The sequence below is a fragment of the Vespula vulgaris genome, chromosome 19 (assembly GCF_905475345.1).
Source record: "Vespula vulgaris chromosome 19, iyVesVulg1.1, whole genome shotgun sequence".
In the NCBI taxonomy this organism is placed as follows: Eukaryota; Metazoa; Arthropoda; class Insecta; order Hymenoptera; family Vespidae; genus Vespula; species Vespula vulgaris.
Window position 1 is genome coordinate 845,979 of NC_066604.1, and position 15,715 is coordinate 861,693.

Sequence of the window (15,715 nt, forward strand, 5' to 3'; positions counted from 1 at the left end):
GAAAAGAAGAACTAAAAATAGCGATTATGAAAATCATTTTTCCTTTCTTTTTTTTTTTTCGACGTCAAAATGTAACATAAATACATACATACATATATACATATATAGTTTCAGACGTTTTCATTGAGATTCGATAAACAATTAATATTTCTATTGGAACAGTTCGAAATGAAGTTATTGATACATAGATCGATTGATTTCCTCTCTCTTTCTTTCATTCGTTGATTTATTTATCTCTTTTCTATTTTAAAAGCCGTGATAGAACTTCGAAGAAAATTTTTTTCGACTGACCATCCAAAGAAAAAATAAAAAAACAAACAAACAAACAAACAAGCAATAATTTTGCCTTTGTAGAAAACTTATTAAGCCGATGATCGTTCATCGACTCGTGTTTTATCTTCTGTTCTTTTTGCTTTCGTTTCAATTTTTTTTTTTTTTTTTTTTTTCCTTTTAGATCATCTACATCACGTACAGCCTCGGGATAAGCAATAACATTCGTTTGTTTACATCTGACCGTCCTCGTATTAATTATTTGCTTGCTTGCTGACTTGCTTGTTTCGTTGCTTACTTGCTTGCTTTGCTTACTTGGTTAGTTGCTTGTCCTTCTCCGAGAAAGTAAAGGAAAATGATTCCGCATTTGATGCGGAAAAGGGACTGCGTGCGGAATGTTCTCGAAAGAAGTGCATAAACAGAGACGGCGTACATTAACTTGTGAGTTTGCATATTAAAATAGAAAGAACGACCGAGCCAGAGGCAAAAAGGTATATAAGAGAGGAAAGAGAGAGAAAAAGACGGACGGATAGAGAAACAGAAAGAGAGAGAAAGAGAAAAAGAGAGAGAGAGAGAGAGAGAGACAAAAAGAAAGAAAAAAATAATAAAAAAATATATATATAACAAAGAAAGTAAAGGTGAGAAAAAAAGCTTTGAACAAGAAGAAGATCACAGGTACGAATTCTCTCGAGGAGAAATTCGACTTTCGTGTTTTTCTCATAATCTCTCACGTATTCTCTCTCTCTCTCTCTCTCTCTCTCTCTCTCTCTCTCTTTCTTTCTTTCTTTCTTTCTCTCTTTCTCTCTCTTTTCTTTTGCGATGACGATGTTGATCAAAGATAAACTCCAGAGATGTATTTAGTTTCTCGACGCAACTTTGAATTCCTTTTCGAACTTATCATTTATCTTTCTTTTAAGTCTCACTGCATAAGAGTTACTCTTCTCAAACGAACACTCTCGAAAAAGTTAAAATTTTTTTTCTTCTTACTCTTCTTCTTCTTCTTCTTCTTCTATTTTCTCTCCCTTTCTCTCTCGTTATGATTTTCATGTACCGTCGTAAGCAGACTTTGAAGTAGAGACTCGTGATTACTTCGGGAAGGTTACGACAGAATTTTCTTTTTTCTTTTCTTTTTTTTCTTTATTGATTTTTTCCTTCCGTTGATTTTCCTTCTTTTCTCTCTCTCTCTCTCTTTTTTTTCTTTTTTCTTTAATGTACAATTCAATAACCATGCTCGTAATTTTTAAGCTTATTAAGACAGAGATCGATTCATCTTTCTCTCTCCGTCTCTCCGTCTTTCATTCTTTTTCTCATTCTTTCTCTTTTGCTCAGCTTTGTAACATTTTTATCGTAACATCGAGTTTTCATATTATTTCACATATTTCTATCATATTGCTTCATTTCAATAGACATTTGCCGATAATATATTTATATTTATTAATAATATATCTTATTGGAATTCTTATGAATATGTAATTAATAGTATTTAATAGTAAATTATAATAACGAACGTTATAAATTTATTAAATATTTAATAAGATGCGTTAATTGTAATATTTAATTATGGTACTTGATAATATACGTTTATGACGTACGTTTCTTTTCTTTTTCTTTTTGTTTTTTTTTTGTTTCTTTTCGTCAATCTTTATTTTTTCATTCATCATAATTGACCTCTAATAAAGCGTTAGAGGAAGATAGATAGATAGATACACAGATAGATACATAGATAGATGGATAGAGAGACAGAGAGAGAGAGAGAGAGAAACGAATTATGTTAGCACTTTGAGAGGAAGATCGAAGGTATTTCGTGATTAAACGAGAGGCAATACGCATTTGCGATGATTCATCATAGCTAGTCGATGACGATGATGATGACGATAACTACGACTACAAGGACGATGACTATGATGATGATGATGGTGATGATGATGATGATGATGATGATGATGATGATGATGATGATAAACAAATGGAGCACGGTAAAGTGGTAATACCCACAATGTTGGCAGTTAACCAGAACGACCATTTAAACGCACTTCGAACGGATGGAATGCAGTGGAAACGATAAAACCCGACAAGGGATGAAGTGGAATTGGTAGATCGAGGTTAGGGGAAGTGTTTTGGATCGGGCTATTTTTTTTTATTCGATACGCAATCTTTTCTTGAATTTGTCTTCAAACAAATCTCTGCAGTTTCTCATTTATATATATATATATATGTTATATTTATATTATTTATATTATATATATAGATTTATATATATATATATGTAATAATATATAAATCACAATGATGGTCGATCACAAATCGTTAGTATAATTAATTATTAAATGTAATTATTATAATTTTAATTTTTGTATTCTTTTTTTTCTTGGACAAAATTTTGTCGATCAAGAAAAAGAAATGAGGATGACTGGAAAGAAATCGGTAGTGTAAAATTTTGATAGGAAATATGTAGAGATGCACGCGCTTATACCTCGAGGAAGACGAGCCATTGGCATATTGCCGTTGATAGGCGGTTCATAGCGTTAATTACTAGTTCATTCGTAGTCCTCTGTAAGCTGGACACAGACGATAACCAAATGAGAGCGAGAGAGAGAGAGACAGAGACAGAGAGAGAGAGAGAGAGAGAGAGAAAGCCGGTGGATATAATCGAACGTGACACCGACGTCCATCCGTCCGTTGCCAACCGGCCAAAATTAGATCAAGTCAATATCCCATGTAGATTATCACTAACAGACTGCTCATCCTGCAGTGGTAGCCAAAATTGCCCGAAGTAGTTTGGCTGCTGCCGTTTATCCGAGCATATGCTCCGGAAGATACGGCAAATCGATGAATTTATTATCGATGAAAATTCGATCAAAATTAATAATAATAATGTATGTATGTATATATGTATGCATGTATGTATATATGTATGTATGTATGTATATATGTATGTATGTATATATGTATGTATGTACGTACGATCTTTTATATAATAAAATTAAGAATGATTTATTATTACCAAATAACCCCACTTCAAGTCAAAAAATAGAAACCGTTGTGTGGGTTTTTTAGTTTCTTGAAAAACAAAAAGAGAGGGAAAGAGAGATAGAGAGAGAGAAAGAGAGATAGAGAGAGAGAGAACGATATTAATAAAAAAAAAAAAAAAAGATTTGAATATTTTCAATGATACTATTCATATAATATCGTAACATATTTTTATATATTCTTCTAACATATTTTATGAATTATTTTGTATACATCATTTTTATATATTATTTTTGACATATCATTTTGTATATATTATTATTATTTTCATTAATTAATTTTTATATATTATATTATTTGTATTACTTAGTTGTTCCGTTAATGAAATTCTTAATGAGATTGATCTTTTCGGAATTTCGGTTAATCGAAGGATAGAAATATTTATCGAAAATTGGATGGTTAACTAGACGGTGGTTACAGGTTGTTTCCTTTTCAAAAAAGGTAGGGGTAGAATTTAAAGTTCCGTAAACAAGACTATCGCCACGGGGCAGCCATTTCATTGACAGAATGACGAACGTTCTGTGCAGTCGGCGGTTACGCCAAGGGCTCATAAATCACAAGGTATTTTCCATATCGATATACAGTGAGATGAAAGAGGAAGAGAAAGAGGAGATGTTGGTGTTTGTGATGGTGATAATAGTGATTCGTTGTTTTTCGTCTCACGATTTTCTTTAATTCTTATTTTTCTTTTCTTTTCTATTCTTTTCTTTTCTTTTCTCGTTGCATCCCTCGCTCTTTCTATCTTGTATTAGTTAAATTTTTATAAAAAGAAAAAAAATTTTTTTTTATCAACTGAAACAATGACTTTCCCTATTTTAGATCAATGTAATTTAATTTTATTTAATTGTTCATTTAATTTAATTCCTTATGTAATTAACTTTTTAATTTAACTTAATTTAATTTTTAACTTTTGCTTTTTGTTTGTTCTTCTTTTTTTTCTATTCTCAAACCTCATCTTCGAACAATAGAAAATTATTCCGGAGTGATTCAAGATATTCGATTAACGTCACCATAAAGAATTTTTCTAACCGGTAATCCTTTCTAGGAGAATAATTTTTAATAGTATTATTATTGATATTATTAATTTTATTTTGTCCTTTTTTTTTTCTTTAACTATCTTTTTTTCTTTACTCGTGATTTAATTGCTCTTATCCCTTGGAATTTCATGAATTTTGATACGTATACCGCCTCCGTTTAATGTACCGAGAACTTTATTGTTTCAAACGTAACGCATACGGTGTATCCATTAATTTAAGAAGAAAGAAGAGAAAAAGAAACAAAGAAAAAGGAAAAAAGAAAATTATTTATCCTGGGTAGTTTCAACCCTCGTCTCCAACACAACCACGTGAAAGTTCCTACAGTGAAATTAGTCCGGTTGGGTGATTACCCCGGTAGTAAAGTCAAACGACGCTTACTGTTAACTTAATCGGTTAACTTTTTAAGGCAAAAAAAAAATATATATAAAAAAATAAGTAAATAAAAAAAAATTAACAACAAATTGTTAAGCGACGCTCGAAATATGGAACGAGAGGGTATATAAACGACGTAAATTTCAGCGACATTCGAGAACGTGGATAGCTGAGTCTCGAAAAGTGAAAGCTAAGGGTGGTTCGAGCACGTAAACTTTATTCGGATGGTTGATCCTTTTAACGATGGAATGGGGGGATCGATTATGTACACCTGGACGATCTAAAAAAAAAAAAATAAATAAACATAAAAAGAAAAATACAAAACTAAGGGAAAGATACAAAAATACGAAATTTCGTGATCATTTCTATTTTGCTTCTTTTCTTTCTTTCTTATTTTTTTTTTTTTTTATTTTATTTTATTTTATTTCGTATGTAATTTTTCGAATTTGTAAAGAAAAGATTGTTTCATACGCGTGGTTAAGTACTTTGAGATATATTTTTTTAATATACTAAAGAAATAATATATAATAATGTATATATAATATATATATATATATAATAAATTGAAATAATATCTCCTCAGGTTATTATTTAATATAAAAGAAAAAAAAAGAATATAGGAGACTGAAAAGCCTTTAGACAGATTCAGTAAAAAAATAAAAGTAATCATTCTCGCCAAGTCATTTTTTAATATTTTCATTTAATACAAAAGAAAAAAAAAAGAGAGAATATGAGCGATTGAATTTTCAAGTAAATAAAAGAAAGAAATCGGATTTCTTTCTTTCTTTTTTTTTTTTCTTTCTTTTAATTTCCTAATATAAAATAAATTAAAAAAATTTTCTTGTACTTCTATAATGTTCCAAAAAAAAAGAAAAAAAAAAGAAAAAAAAACCTTCCGCATGACGAAGATTAAACAGAGAAATAATTTTGCCAAAATTACGTTCGAATAGTTTCGATGGTTTTCAAAATATCGTTGGCAACGATTTGAAAGACATAGTTCTGCGAGAACGACGTTCGAAGTTTAAGTTACACGTAGTTACATACTTGCATACATATGTAAACATACATATGAAACTTGCGACGAGTTAGTCGACTTCAAACGATATAGTAACTTCATCAATTTTAGAAATTTTCCAACGAAATTTTCTGATGTAATTCTTTAAAAAAGTATCTTCTTTTATTATCTTTTTTATTTATTAACTTTAAAGTATATGCAATCCCATTAAAAAAATAGTATACATATAATAATAAGATTCGATCATAATTTAAAATTCGGATTGGTGAATCCACCCTTCATTATCTACTCTACCATCTCCTATTATTTTTAATTAATTCGAGAAATAGTTAAAAATTAATATTTATAACGAGATTAGTATATATACATACATACATATATATATATATATATATATATATATATATATATATATGTATAAAATTAATATTGACATAATATAACAGATTAAAAATTAATTATTCGAATTATTCTAAATAATAATAATAATACGAATAAATATAAAAATAAAATAGAAATATACAAATAATTAATATCAATACAATAAGACAAAAAAGATAAAAATTGATTCGTTCAACTAACAGATTTGTTCAAATTGACAAATTCGAATAACAAATATTATAACACGCGATAAATTACAAATAAATAGAAATTAATATTAATTACAAGAATTAAGAATAATAAGGTAGAAATTAATTAAGATCGATTATTAAATAAATTCATAAGTAACTTAGTGAATATTCTCTTAGATATTTCATCTACGATTGATGTACCAATGGAATTATCTATCGTTATTTCTTGTTTTATCCTATACGATTACTATAAGGTATATCTACATATATACATACATACATATATACATGAGCATTGTTCCTGTTCTCGCGAGCACATCTTTTATGAATCAAATAAAATTTTCAAGCGTCTAGAATTATCGTTTCAACTTGTGTTCTACATTAATACTTAAACCTAACATATATACATACATACATATACACAGAGCACGTATGAGTACGTTCGTTCACTAACGTCGACATATTCACTATTCGGAATACTTGAATAAAATTTTCTATGACGTCGCTTATCCCTGTACCACGATCTAACAATCTAACGATCTAACATTTCGATCATTTGAAATAATTACCATCGTCGATATTTTTAACATTCACCGATCAGATCATCCGTTCAACTGGTTCATAAAATATCTAGTTTCTTGGAAATCACTTTACTCTTAGATCATCTTTATTATTTCGATTATTTCGATAAATTCACGTTAGAAAGATGAAACGATTTAATCATATCTCTCGATAAAAATGACAATTCCGATAAATTTCATCGATTCTGTCTCTATCGATAATTAATTAACTGGGTTAATTAATTGATCAATTAATCGGATATGTATTGATAATGTATTCTCTCATAAACCTCTCTTTCTCTATCTTTCACATATACATTGCATATATATATATTTATATTGATATATACAGGATGTTCAAATTGATCGGGACCAAACTAATACTACGTATTATTGAAATCAAATAGATGAAAAAAGTTCGGATAAACTAATCTCCAAAAATGCTTTATTTAAAAGATATATGCTTTTAAACATACTTATAATTTATTTTAGAAATTATAAGATTCCTTTGTTTAGTATACTTATTATAATTCATAATGATAGTTATTATTTACGGAAGATGAACTTTAAGAATGTATTCAAAATGCATTTACTATTATTTCCAACAAAGTTGGAATATTTGAAAGAGTTAAGCAATTATTATAGTTCGAAGAATGGAAGCCTGCATTCTTGCAGAAGGAGGAATTTTCGAACATTTCTTATAACTCCCATAATAAATCATAAATATCTATAAAAGAATATATCTTTTTAATAAAGCATTCTCAAAGATATAACTTCGTACGAACTTTCTTCATCTATTTGACCTGAGTATTACGTGATATAAATTTGTTGTCAATCTTTATGAATACCTTTTCTGAATCATTTATATACCAACAATTCTAGTAATTGATCGTTTTAATAATATTAAACAATACAATTTGTAACTAACCTCACGTTAACTATATACCTGTCGGTTAAAAAGATGTAAAAAAAAAAAACAAAAAAAGAAAAATAAAGAAAGAAAGAAAAAAGAGAGACAGAGAGAGAGAGAGAGAGAGAGAGAGAGAGAAGATAACGTTTAATAAATGTCGGACGAACAACGTAAACCGTAATATCTCGCTAAGGATCCTTTGCCTTTAATATAACGAACGGTTTAAAGGGAACATCGGTATGAGGATGAGAATATTACGAGTAAGTATCCTTCGGAGTTTCGAACGATATCCTGTAAGGAGTTTTAACATTAATAAAGTGTCAAGTGCAACCGACGTGAACCGAGTAGAACCAGATTTAACATCGTCTTCGTCGTCTTTGTCGTCGTCTTCGTCGTTGTCAGACTAACCGTCAAGAACTCTCTCTCTCTCTCTTCCTCTTTCTATCTATCTATCTATCTATCTATCTATCTATCTATCTATCTATCTATCTATCTATCTATCTCTCTTTCTCTTATAGTTTCCTTCGAGAATTCTGGATAGAACTGAAATGATCGCAGCCCTCTTTGGTTTCCTCCTCTTTCACCCCTCTCACCTCTCAACTACCCCTCAACCTCCCCTCAATCCAACCAACCGTCTTCGTGGTTACATTCCTATGGAGTAAGTTCTCTTATGTAGCAGCTGCGAGTTTGTAGGATCGAACTCTACCAGTCTCTCTAACTGCAACAAACCACGCTAATGTCTCGATCATCCATCCAGCAACCCCTACTCCTTAACCACCCCTTCCCCAAACCTCCTTTCGAAACGCCTTCGAGTTATCCCTTTATATCCCGTCTCTATCTTCCACCCCGTCACTCCCCCTAGATTCCCGTTTCAACGACACCGCAAACGTGCTTTCGTCTTATTATGAGATCTGAAAATCGATATCACGAATTGTACGATATTTTAATATTTCTCAGATAATCTAACGAAAGTGTATTTTAGTGAAAAGTTTTTATTGAATGTTTAATAATGTTTGAGTTATATAAATTTCGTTTGGTTGTTCTTTCTAATATGCAATCGTCTCGGTTCGAATCGTATTCGTATCAATTCGAACTTTGTAATATAAATCTTGTCTTAAATATGAAAAAAAAAAAAAAGATTCTAATCTTGTAAAAGATTAGAAGTTATTTATGCATTGATTTGTATATAAAATCTTGTAGACAATTTCAATTTTGTTTGTGCAAAATTAAAGCTCGTTATTTATTATTATAAATGTGTCTTATTATATATATATGTATATATATATATATGTTATATATTATGTTATATATATAATATATTATATTATATACATATTTATATGTGATATATAAATATATGTATTCGAATCAATACGAATTTTGTGACAAAAGTTTTATTTCTTAAATAAATATATATATATATAACTAATAAGATTATCTAATTATTGAACATCATTGAGATTAAAAATGAGTGAATCTTTAAAGATTAATTACTTTAAATCTTAATTACTTACGTTGGTTTACGTTAAAGAGAGATGTACTAACATTTCTAATTTTTTTCTGTTTTTATTTTTATTCTTTTCTTTTTCCTTTTTTCGATAATACTACATGACTATATATAATTATATATCGTATGAATAAATAAGCATAAAACATAAGACACCATAAACATAATAGAACGTTTATCTCGTCCCTTGTTATTAATGGTGATTAATGTTTATCTCTTTTTTCTTTTTCGTAATATTATATTTATATATAATTATATATTGTATGAATAAATAACCATAAGTTATGACATACACCATACACATAATAGAATTTTTACTTCGTCCCTTTTTATCAATGTCGATTAAAAACTATTCCTCTCTTTTCTTTCTTTTTCTTAACATACCAAGTTCCCATTAAACGTTCTCGATTTATATTTAAATTATAAATTATTCTATTTAAATAATAAATTAAGAGAAAAAGAAATACGATATTTCTAGGTAATTCTAATGGAATTAAACTCGACTGCATTTAAAACCGCCAAGATGGTGCGTGAAATTTTAACTACTTTTAAGGGCGTAACACGATGCACTTTATGCACTTTATGCACATGCATTTTATCTCTCTCTCTCTCTCTCTCCCTCTCCTCTTAACAAAGAAGTACGAAAGTAGAAAAGTACGAACAAGTAAAAAAAAAAAAAATAAATAAGTAAATAAATAAATAAATAAAAGAAAAAGAATATGCAACAACGACACTCACCGTTTTGCATGTCTCTCTCGTTAAGAAGGCAAGGAGAAAATCGTAATAGTGCATTTCCGCACAGTGAGACGTTTTATTAGCCGCAACTGAGTTACTGAAACACGTTTTCGCAAAAACCAGCAAACTTTATTGTTGCCCCCGAGATAGTTATTGTCAACGAGCAGAACGCTTTTCTGAGAATTCGAGTTTTCGAGGCCGACAGACTCATCTCTTTCTAACTCTCTCTCTTTCTATCTTTATCTCTCTTTCTATCTTTCGGCTTATGCTAATTTTGTTCTTGTGAAGTCACGTGCTTTCGCAACGCAAGAACTTCTTCTTCTTCTTCTTCTTCTTCGTCTTCGTCGTCGTCGTTCGTCGTCGTTCGTCGTCTAATGCAGAAATGCAACCGAGTTATATTTCCCGTTTGAAATGATAGGAAATATCGTAGTGTGTATATATGTGTGTGTGCATGTGTGTATTTGCGTTATCGAAACGTTGTCACTGATGTCTCTTTCATGTCGAATATATGAATACGTACGTGATGAAGATGATATAAAATGGCGTCGAACGAATCGATCGAGATTGTAGTCTATTTGAGATTTGATACTATTGATTTTGTATTATATTGATTATGTATATTAATATTTATTAGTGTTGTGTTCTTGATATTGTTATAAATTGGTGATTATACGTGATAAGATTATTCATTATTTTTATTTATATAATATATAGAAAAATAATAAATTATATATTATATTATATATACATACATACATACATATATATAAAAATATATATATAATATATATTAAAATAATTTATATATTATATTAAATATTATATTATATATACATATATATATATATATATATTCATCTTTGTTTTTTCTCATAAAATTCTCTCTCTCTTCTATATTTCTTTCTTATTATTCATCCAAGATTAAATTCAAGTTAAACGAAACTCCTTCAATCTTACAACACACATACACTCTATCCCTATACAAAAAAAAAACAAAAAAATTATATAAAACAATCTGAAAGATATAGTTTTTTGGCTCGAAGTAGAGGAAAAAGGAGAGACAGACCGAAAGGTCTAGGAAGCAAGCAAGGGAAGAAAGAGGAAGAAAAAGAAACAAAAAAAAAAAAGATACAGAAAAAGAGAGAGAGAGAGAAAAAAAGTATGAAAAGGAACATCGCGAGATTACGCAGATTCTATCAACGAAACTCATATCCACCTGGTGCCCCGTGGGCGATTATCTTGTCTTTTCCTTTCTTACGCAACGAGAGGAAAGATATTAAAAAGTTTTTCCATAGAACGTCGCCGTGAGGTAACAACTGCTCAAGGAGGACGAGTAAGAGAAGAAAAGAGGGAATATGGAGGAGGGGAAGAGGTAGAGAAGGTTTTAGGGAGGGGGAAGGGGGTAGAGAGAGGGAGGTCTAAGTGGGTAGAACGAAAGAAGGTTGGTGTAGAGGAGGAGGAGGAGGAGGAGGAGGTGGAAAGTAGAGGGGGTGAGATGGAAAGCGTTTTATCCAAAGTTTCTCCTTACCCCGCAACGAGCGATTTTACGTATTATTCAGAAACTCGTGAGAGAAAGAGAGATAGAAATTTTAAGATGACTCTTTCTTTCTTTACTCTCTCATTCTCTCACTCTCACTCTCACTCTCACTCATTCTGCGTTCGTTCGTTCGTGTTTGTATCTGTATCTGTATCTGTATCCATATATGTGCTCCATGTATGTATATATATATATATATATATGAAAAGAAAATCATGTCGTTTTCGTTACACAGTATTCTCGCGTTCAATGTGTCCTATTAAAACATCGTCGTTGAAATCTGGCCTTTAATCTTGCCGGTCGGTCTCTGACCGTTTAGTTAAAGTCGACCCGAAAAAGTTTTTAACGAGTCGTCTCGCGAGTTTCTAAAAGAAAATCCGTCAGAGTTTTTCTTTCTCTACGTTTCTCTTTCTCTCTCTTTCTCATTTGCTCGTTCGCTCGTCGTTCTCTCTCTCTCTCTCTCTATTTCTTTCGTTTAAAATTCTCGACATTGTGCAACGAACGACGACTTTGAGTCTCGTTCGTTCGTTCGTTCATTCGTGTTCATTCGTTCGCTCGTTTGCGCTCGCGCGTGTAAACTTTGACGCGGGAAAAATTAAACGCAGTTAGAGTACGGCTCGCGTTTAATTAGAGATCCCTATCGGTGTGCAAACGTTACGTCTCGTCTCCTCTCGTACCGTTTCGTTTCCTCGTAAAAAAAAAGTGAAAATGTAGTAAACTAGTAAAGAAAGAAAAGTAAAAAGGCAAAAGTGAAGGAAGAAAAAGGGAAAAGAAAAGAAATAAAGAAAAAAACAAAAAAAAAAACAGAAAAACAATGGAAACTGATAATATCAATATGAAAAAAGTCTACTAGTAGAATCTACTCGTTATTATAAAACTTTAAGATTATTGAAAAATTCTAACGTACTTCCCTTTTCGTCCCTTCGTCCACGTCCCTTTTCTCTTCTCTGCATGGTGCCCATGACCTTCCATCCATTCTCCGTTTTAATCACGAGTTTTTACGAATGATTCGATAAATATTCGTTGTCCCTCTCTTTTCTCTTTTCTTTTCTTTTCTTTTCTTTGTATACTTAATAAATAAATTCAAACGTCAAAGATAAAGAATTTTCAATGTCTAATTGACGAGATCGATTCTAATATATCGATCGTACGATTAAATAATAATCTTATCGAAACAATCGATTATCGATGATAAGAAGAATCATCATCGTCGTCATCGTTATTATCATCATTATCATCATCGTCGTCATCGTCAGTCCGTTCGATCGTAATCACTCTGAAATCTCATTATTCTTTATCGATATTCAAAACGAACGACGAAATAAAATCTCATCTGAGTATCCTTCTTAATCACTCATCTTACGTAACGTTATTAATTAAGTTACATTGATTACGTGATATCGCCGATAATATTAGCCATCGAACGTGGAGAAGAAAGCAAAAAAGAAAAATAGAATAAGAAAAAGAAAAAAAATATGTATATATATATAATAAATAAGAAAAACAAGAAAGAATGTAGAAGAAAAAGTAGAAGAAGAAAACGTCATTCAATTCGAACGAATCACTTGTATGGCCCTACTATCGCGAGTTTTTTTTAAACATTCACGAAATCATCGAAATCACGATTAATAATATTTCTTAATCTTTCCGTTCTCTTTTCGAAGAAAATTCACGTACGTACGAATTTTCGTAGGCTTGCGAAAGTGTTGAAAGCAGAAGGTGGTAGAGTGTTCACTCTCTATCTCTATCTCTCTCTCTCTCTCTCTCTCTCTCTCTCTCTCTCTCTCTCTCTCTCTCTCTCTCTCTCTCTCTCTCTTTCTCTCCCCTTCTCTCTCTCTCTCTCTCTGTCTCTCTCTCTCTCTTTATGGTCGATAAGTTTCGACGTTTTCGTCGATGCTGAACACAACACCGAGAAAAGCTTCGGCACGAAGACGACTACAACGATGACTACAACGATGTCTATGAAGACGATGAAGACGATGAAGACGATGAAGACGAAGACGACAACGACGACGACGACGACGACGACGACGACGTGCTAGTCGTTTTGAGTTGCCGGGCAAAACTAGTCGGTGGGTGGTTATAACGCCACTGGCAAAGCCTTCTAGCCCCTACCGCTTCTGCTTTTCGTGAGCTATCTCTTCTTCTTCTTCTTCTTCTTCTTCTTCTTCTTCTTCTTCTTCTTCTTCTGGTCCTTCTGCTTCTTCGTCTTCTTCTACTACTCTACTACTACACTACTACTACTACTATTATTTCTCTTCTCTGCCTTTTCCTCTTCTTCTTCCTCTTTATGTTCGTATTCATATTCGTATTCGTATTCGTATACGTATTCGTATTCGTATTCGTATTCGTATTCGTATTCGTATTCGTATTCGTATTCGTATTCGTATTCGTATTCGTATTCGTATTCGTATTCGTATTCGTATTCGTATTCGTATTCGTATTCGTATTCGTATTCATATATTTATTCGTATTCGTATTCGTATTCGTGTACGTATTCGTATTTGTATTCGTGTACGTATTTGAATTCATATTCGTATTTATATTCGTATAGGTATTCGTGTACGTATTCGTGTACATATACGTATTCGTATTTGTATTCGTATACGTATTTGAATTCATATTCGTATTTATATTCGTATAGGTATTCGTGTACGTATTCGTGTACATATACGTATTCGTATTTGTATTCGTGTACGTATTTGAATTCATATTCGTACTTATATTCGTATAGGTATTCGTATTCGTATTCGTTTCTTTTTCATCTTAATTCGCGTCACGAGAAGTAAAATGCATGTAAACTTGTATACGGTATTATGAATTAATATTATCGGATAGTATTCTATTTTCATTTAAAATGAAATTATTCAGAGTGCTTAGATTGTTATGGTTTTTAGATTGTTAATGATTGAATTAATATATCGAGATATATATTGTTTTAAATTAAGATTATTATATAATGTAATTGTAATTAAGACAAATGTAATGCGTATGAGAATGATAGTTAGATAAGTGATTTAAATGTTTCATTTATTATGTTATGGAATTCATTATTATTATACGTTGTATGCATGTTTATAATGTATGTGTATAATGAATTGCAGAACATCTAATAAAACAAACATTTTTCATATTTTGTTAATTATTGTCAACTATTTTATTTATCTATATATATTATCTATATATAGAGAAATCTCCCTGTCTCTCTCTCTCTCTCTCTATATATATATATATATATATATATATATATATATAGAAATATATATAGAAAAAATATATATATACAAACACATGTGATAGACTTGTCAAAAGATTCAAACGGTGCAAGCAACCATGACACGTGACGAAGAAAAATCGTAGCATTTCGACGTAATTATCCTCACCCTTTCTTTTCCTCTTCCTTTCCCTTTGTATTTTTATTTATTTTGTTCTAAACTCTCGTCTCGTTCAACAATATCACATGAAAGAATCTTTCAGCTTTTTCTACCGTTTTTCTTTTTTCTCTCGAGGCCTCTCGATTTAACGAGACGCACGCGAGTTTTACGTGCTAATAATCGACATACACGCATATATATATATATATATACATACATACATACATACATATCTACATAAATACATACATACATACAATTACATATATATATAGCAGAACGTTTAAAGAGCAATATTTCGTTCGCGCTCTAACGCGATCTGTCAAGGGTCTCAAAAACAACCGAGAATAATCTCTCTCTTTCTCTCTTTCCCTCCCTCACCCACCCTCTCTCTCTCTCTCTCTCTCTCTCGTATCCGATAGTATCGTATCGTCGTCTGGCGTCTGGCCTTTCCATCGGTCTTTCTACCGGGTGTGTCGAGAGTAAAAAAAAAAAAAAGCAAAGAAAGAATGAAAGAAAGAAAGAAAAGCAGCAGGATATAGAAATAGGTAAACGAAAAACTACAATAAACAAACAAACAAACAAACAAGAGGTAGAGAAAAAATGATAGAAAAAGTAAAAAAAAAAAAAAGAAGAGAAAAGAAAAGAACAAATAGAAAACGGAAGACTCGATTTTATTCGTCTCTCGCTTTTCGACGTCTCTTCTTCTTTATCCCGTCGTCCCAGTTGCATCTCGAAATCGCTCGTAAAGCGTTTTCCGACGTTCCTTCTAATCGCTCGGTGTTTTTTATCCCAC

The 15,715-nt window shown here is 31.1% G+C and overlaps 2 protein-coding genes across 17 annotated transcripts in view; one reads left to right on the forward strand and one right to left on the reverse strand.

Moving 5' to 3' along the window:
- Positions 1–15,715, forward strand: part of LOC127070638 (tyrosine-protein kinase transmembrane receptor Ror) — a 286,547-nt gene that overhangs the window by 80,784 nt on the left and 190,048 nt on the right. The window lies entirely within an intron of this gene.
- The window catches only part of LOC127070640 (uncharacterized), a 44,623-nt gene that overhangs the window by 12,897 nt on the left and 16,011 nt on the right, over positions 1–15,715 (reverse strand). Inside the window, exons 1-2 of one of the 14 annotated variants that reach the window (XM_051008867.1) lie at positions 13,455–13,497; positions 12,453–12,614 (exon numbers count right to left, since the gene is read on the reverse strand). The exons of 4 other annotated variants lie outside the window; for them this stretch is intronic. In XM_051008867.1, coding sequence (XP_050864824.1) covers positions 12,453–12,507 — 55 coding nt within the window. In that variant the 5' untranslated portion in view covers positions 12,508–12,614; positions 13,455–13,497. Of the gene's footprint in view, positions 1–585; positions 2,468–10,011; positions 10,675–12,452; positions 13,427–13,454; positions 13,498–13,660; positions 14,470–15,715 lie in introns of those variants that run through there. 9 more of the 14 variants (XM_051008866.1, XM_051008863.1, XM_051008865.1 and 6 more) reach the window with 9 other exon arrangements.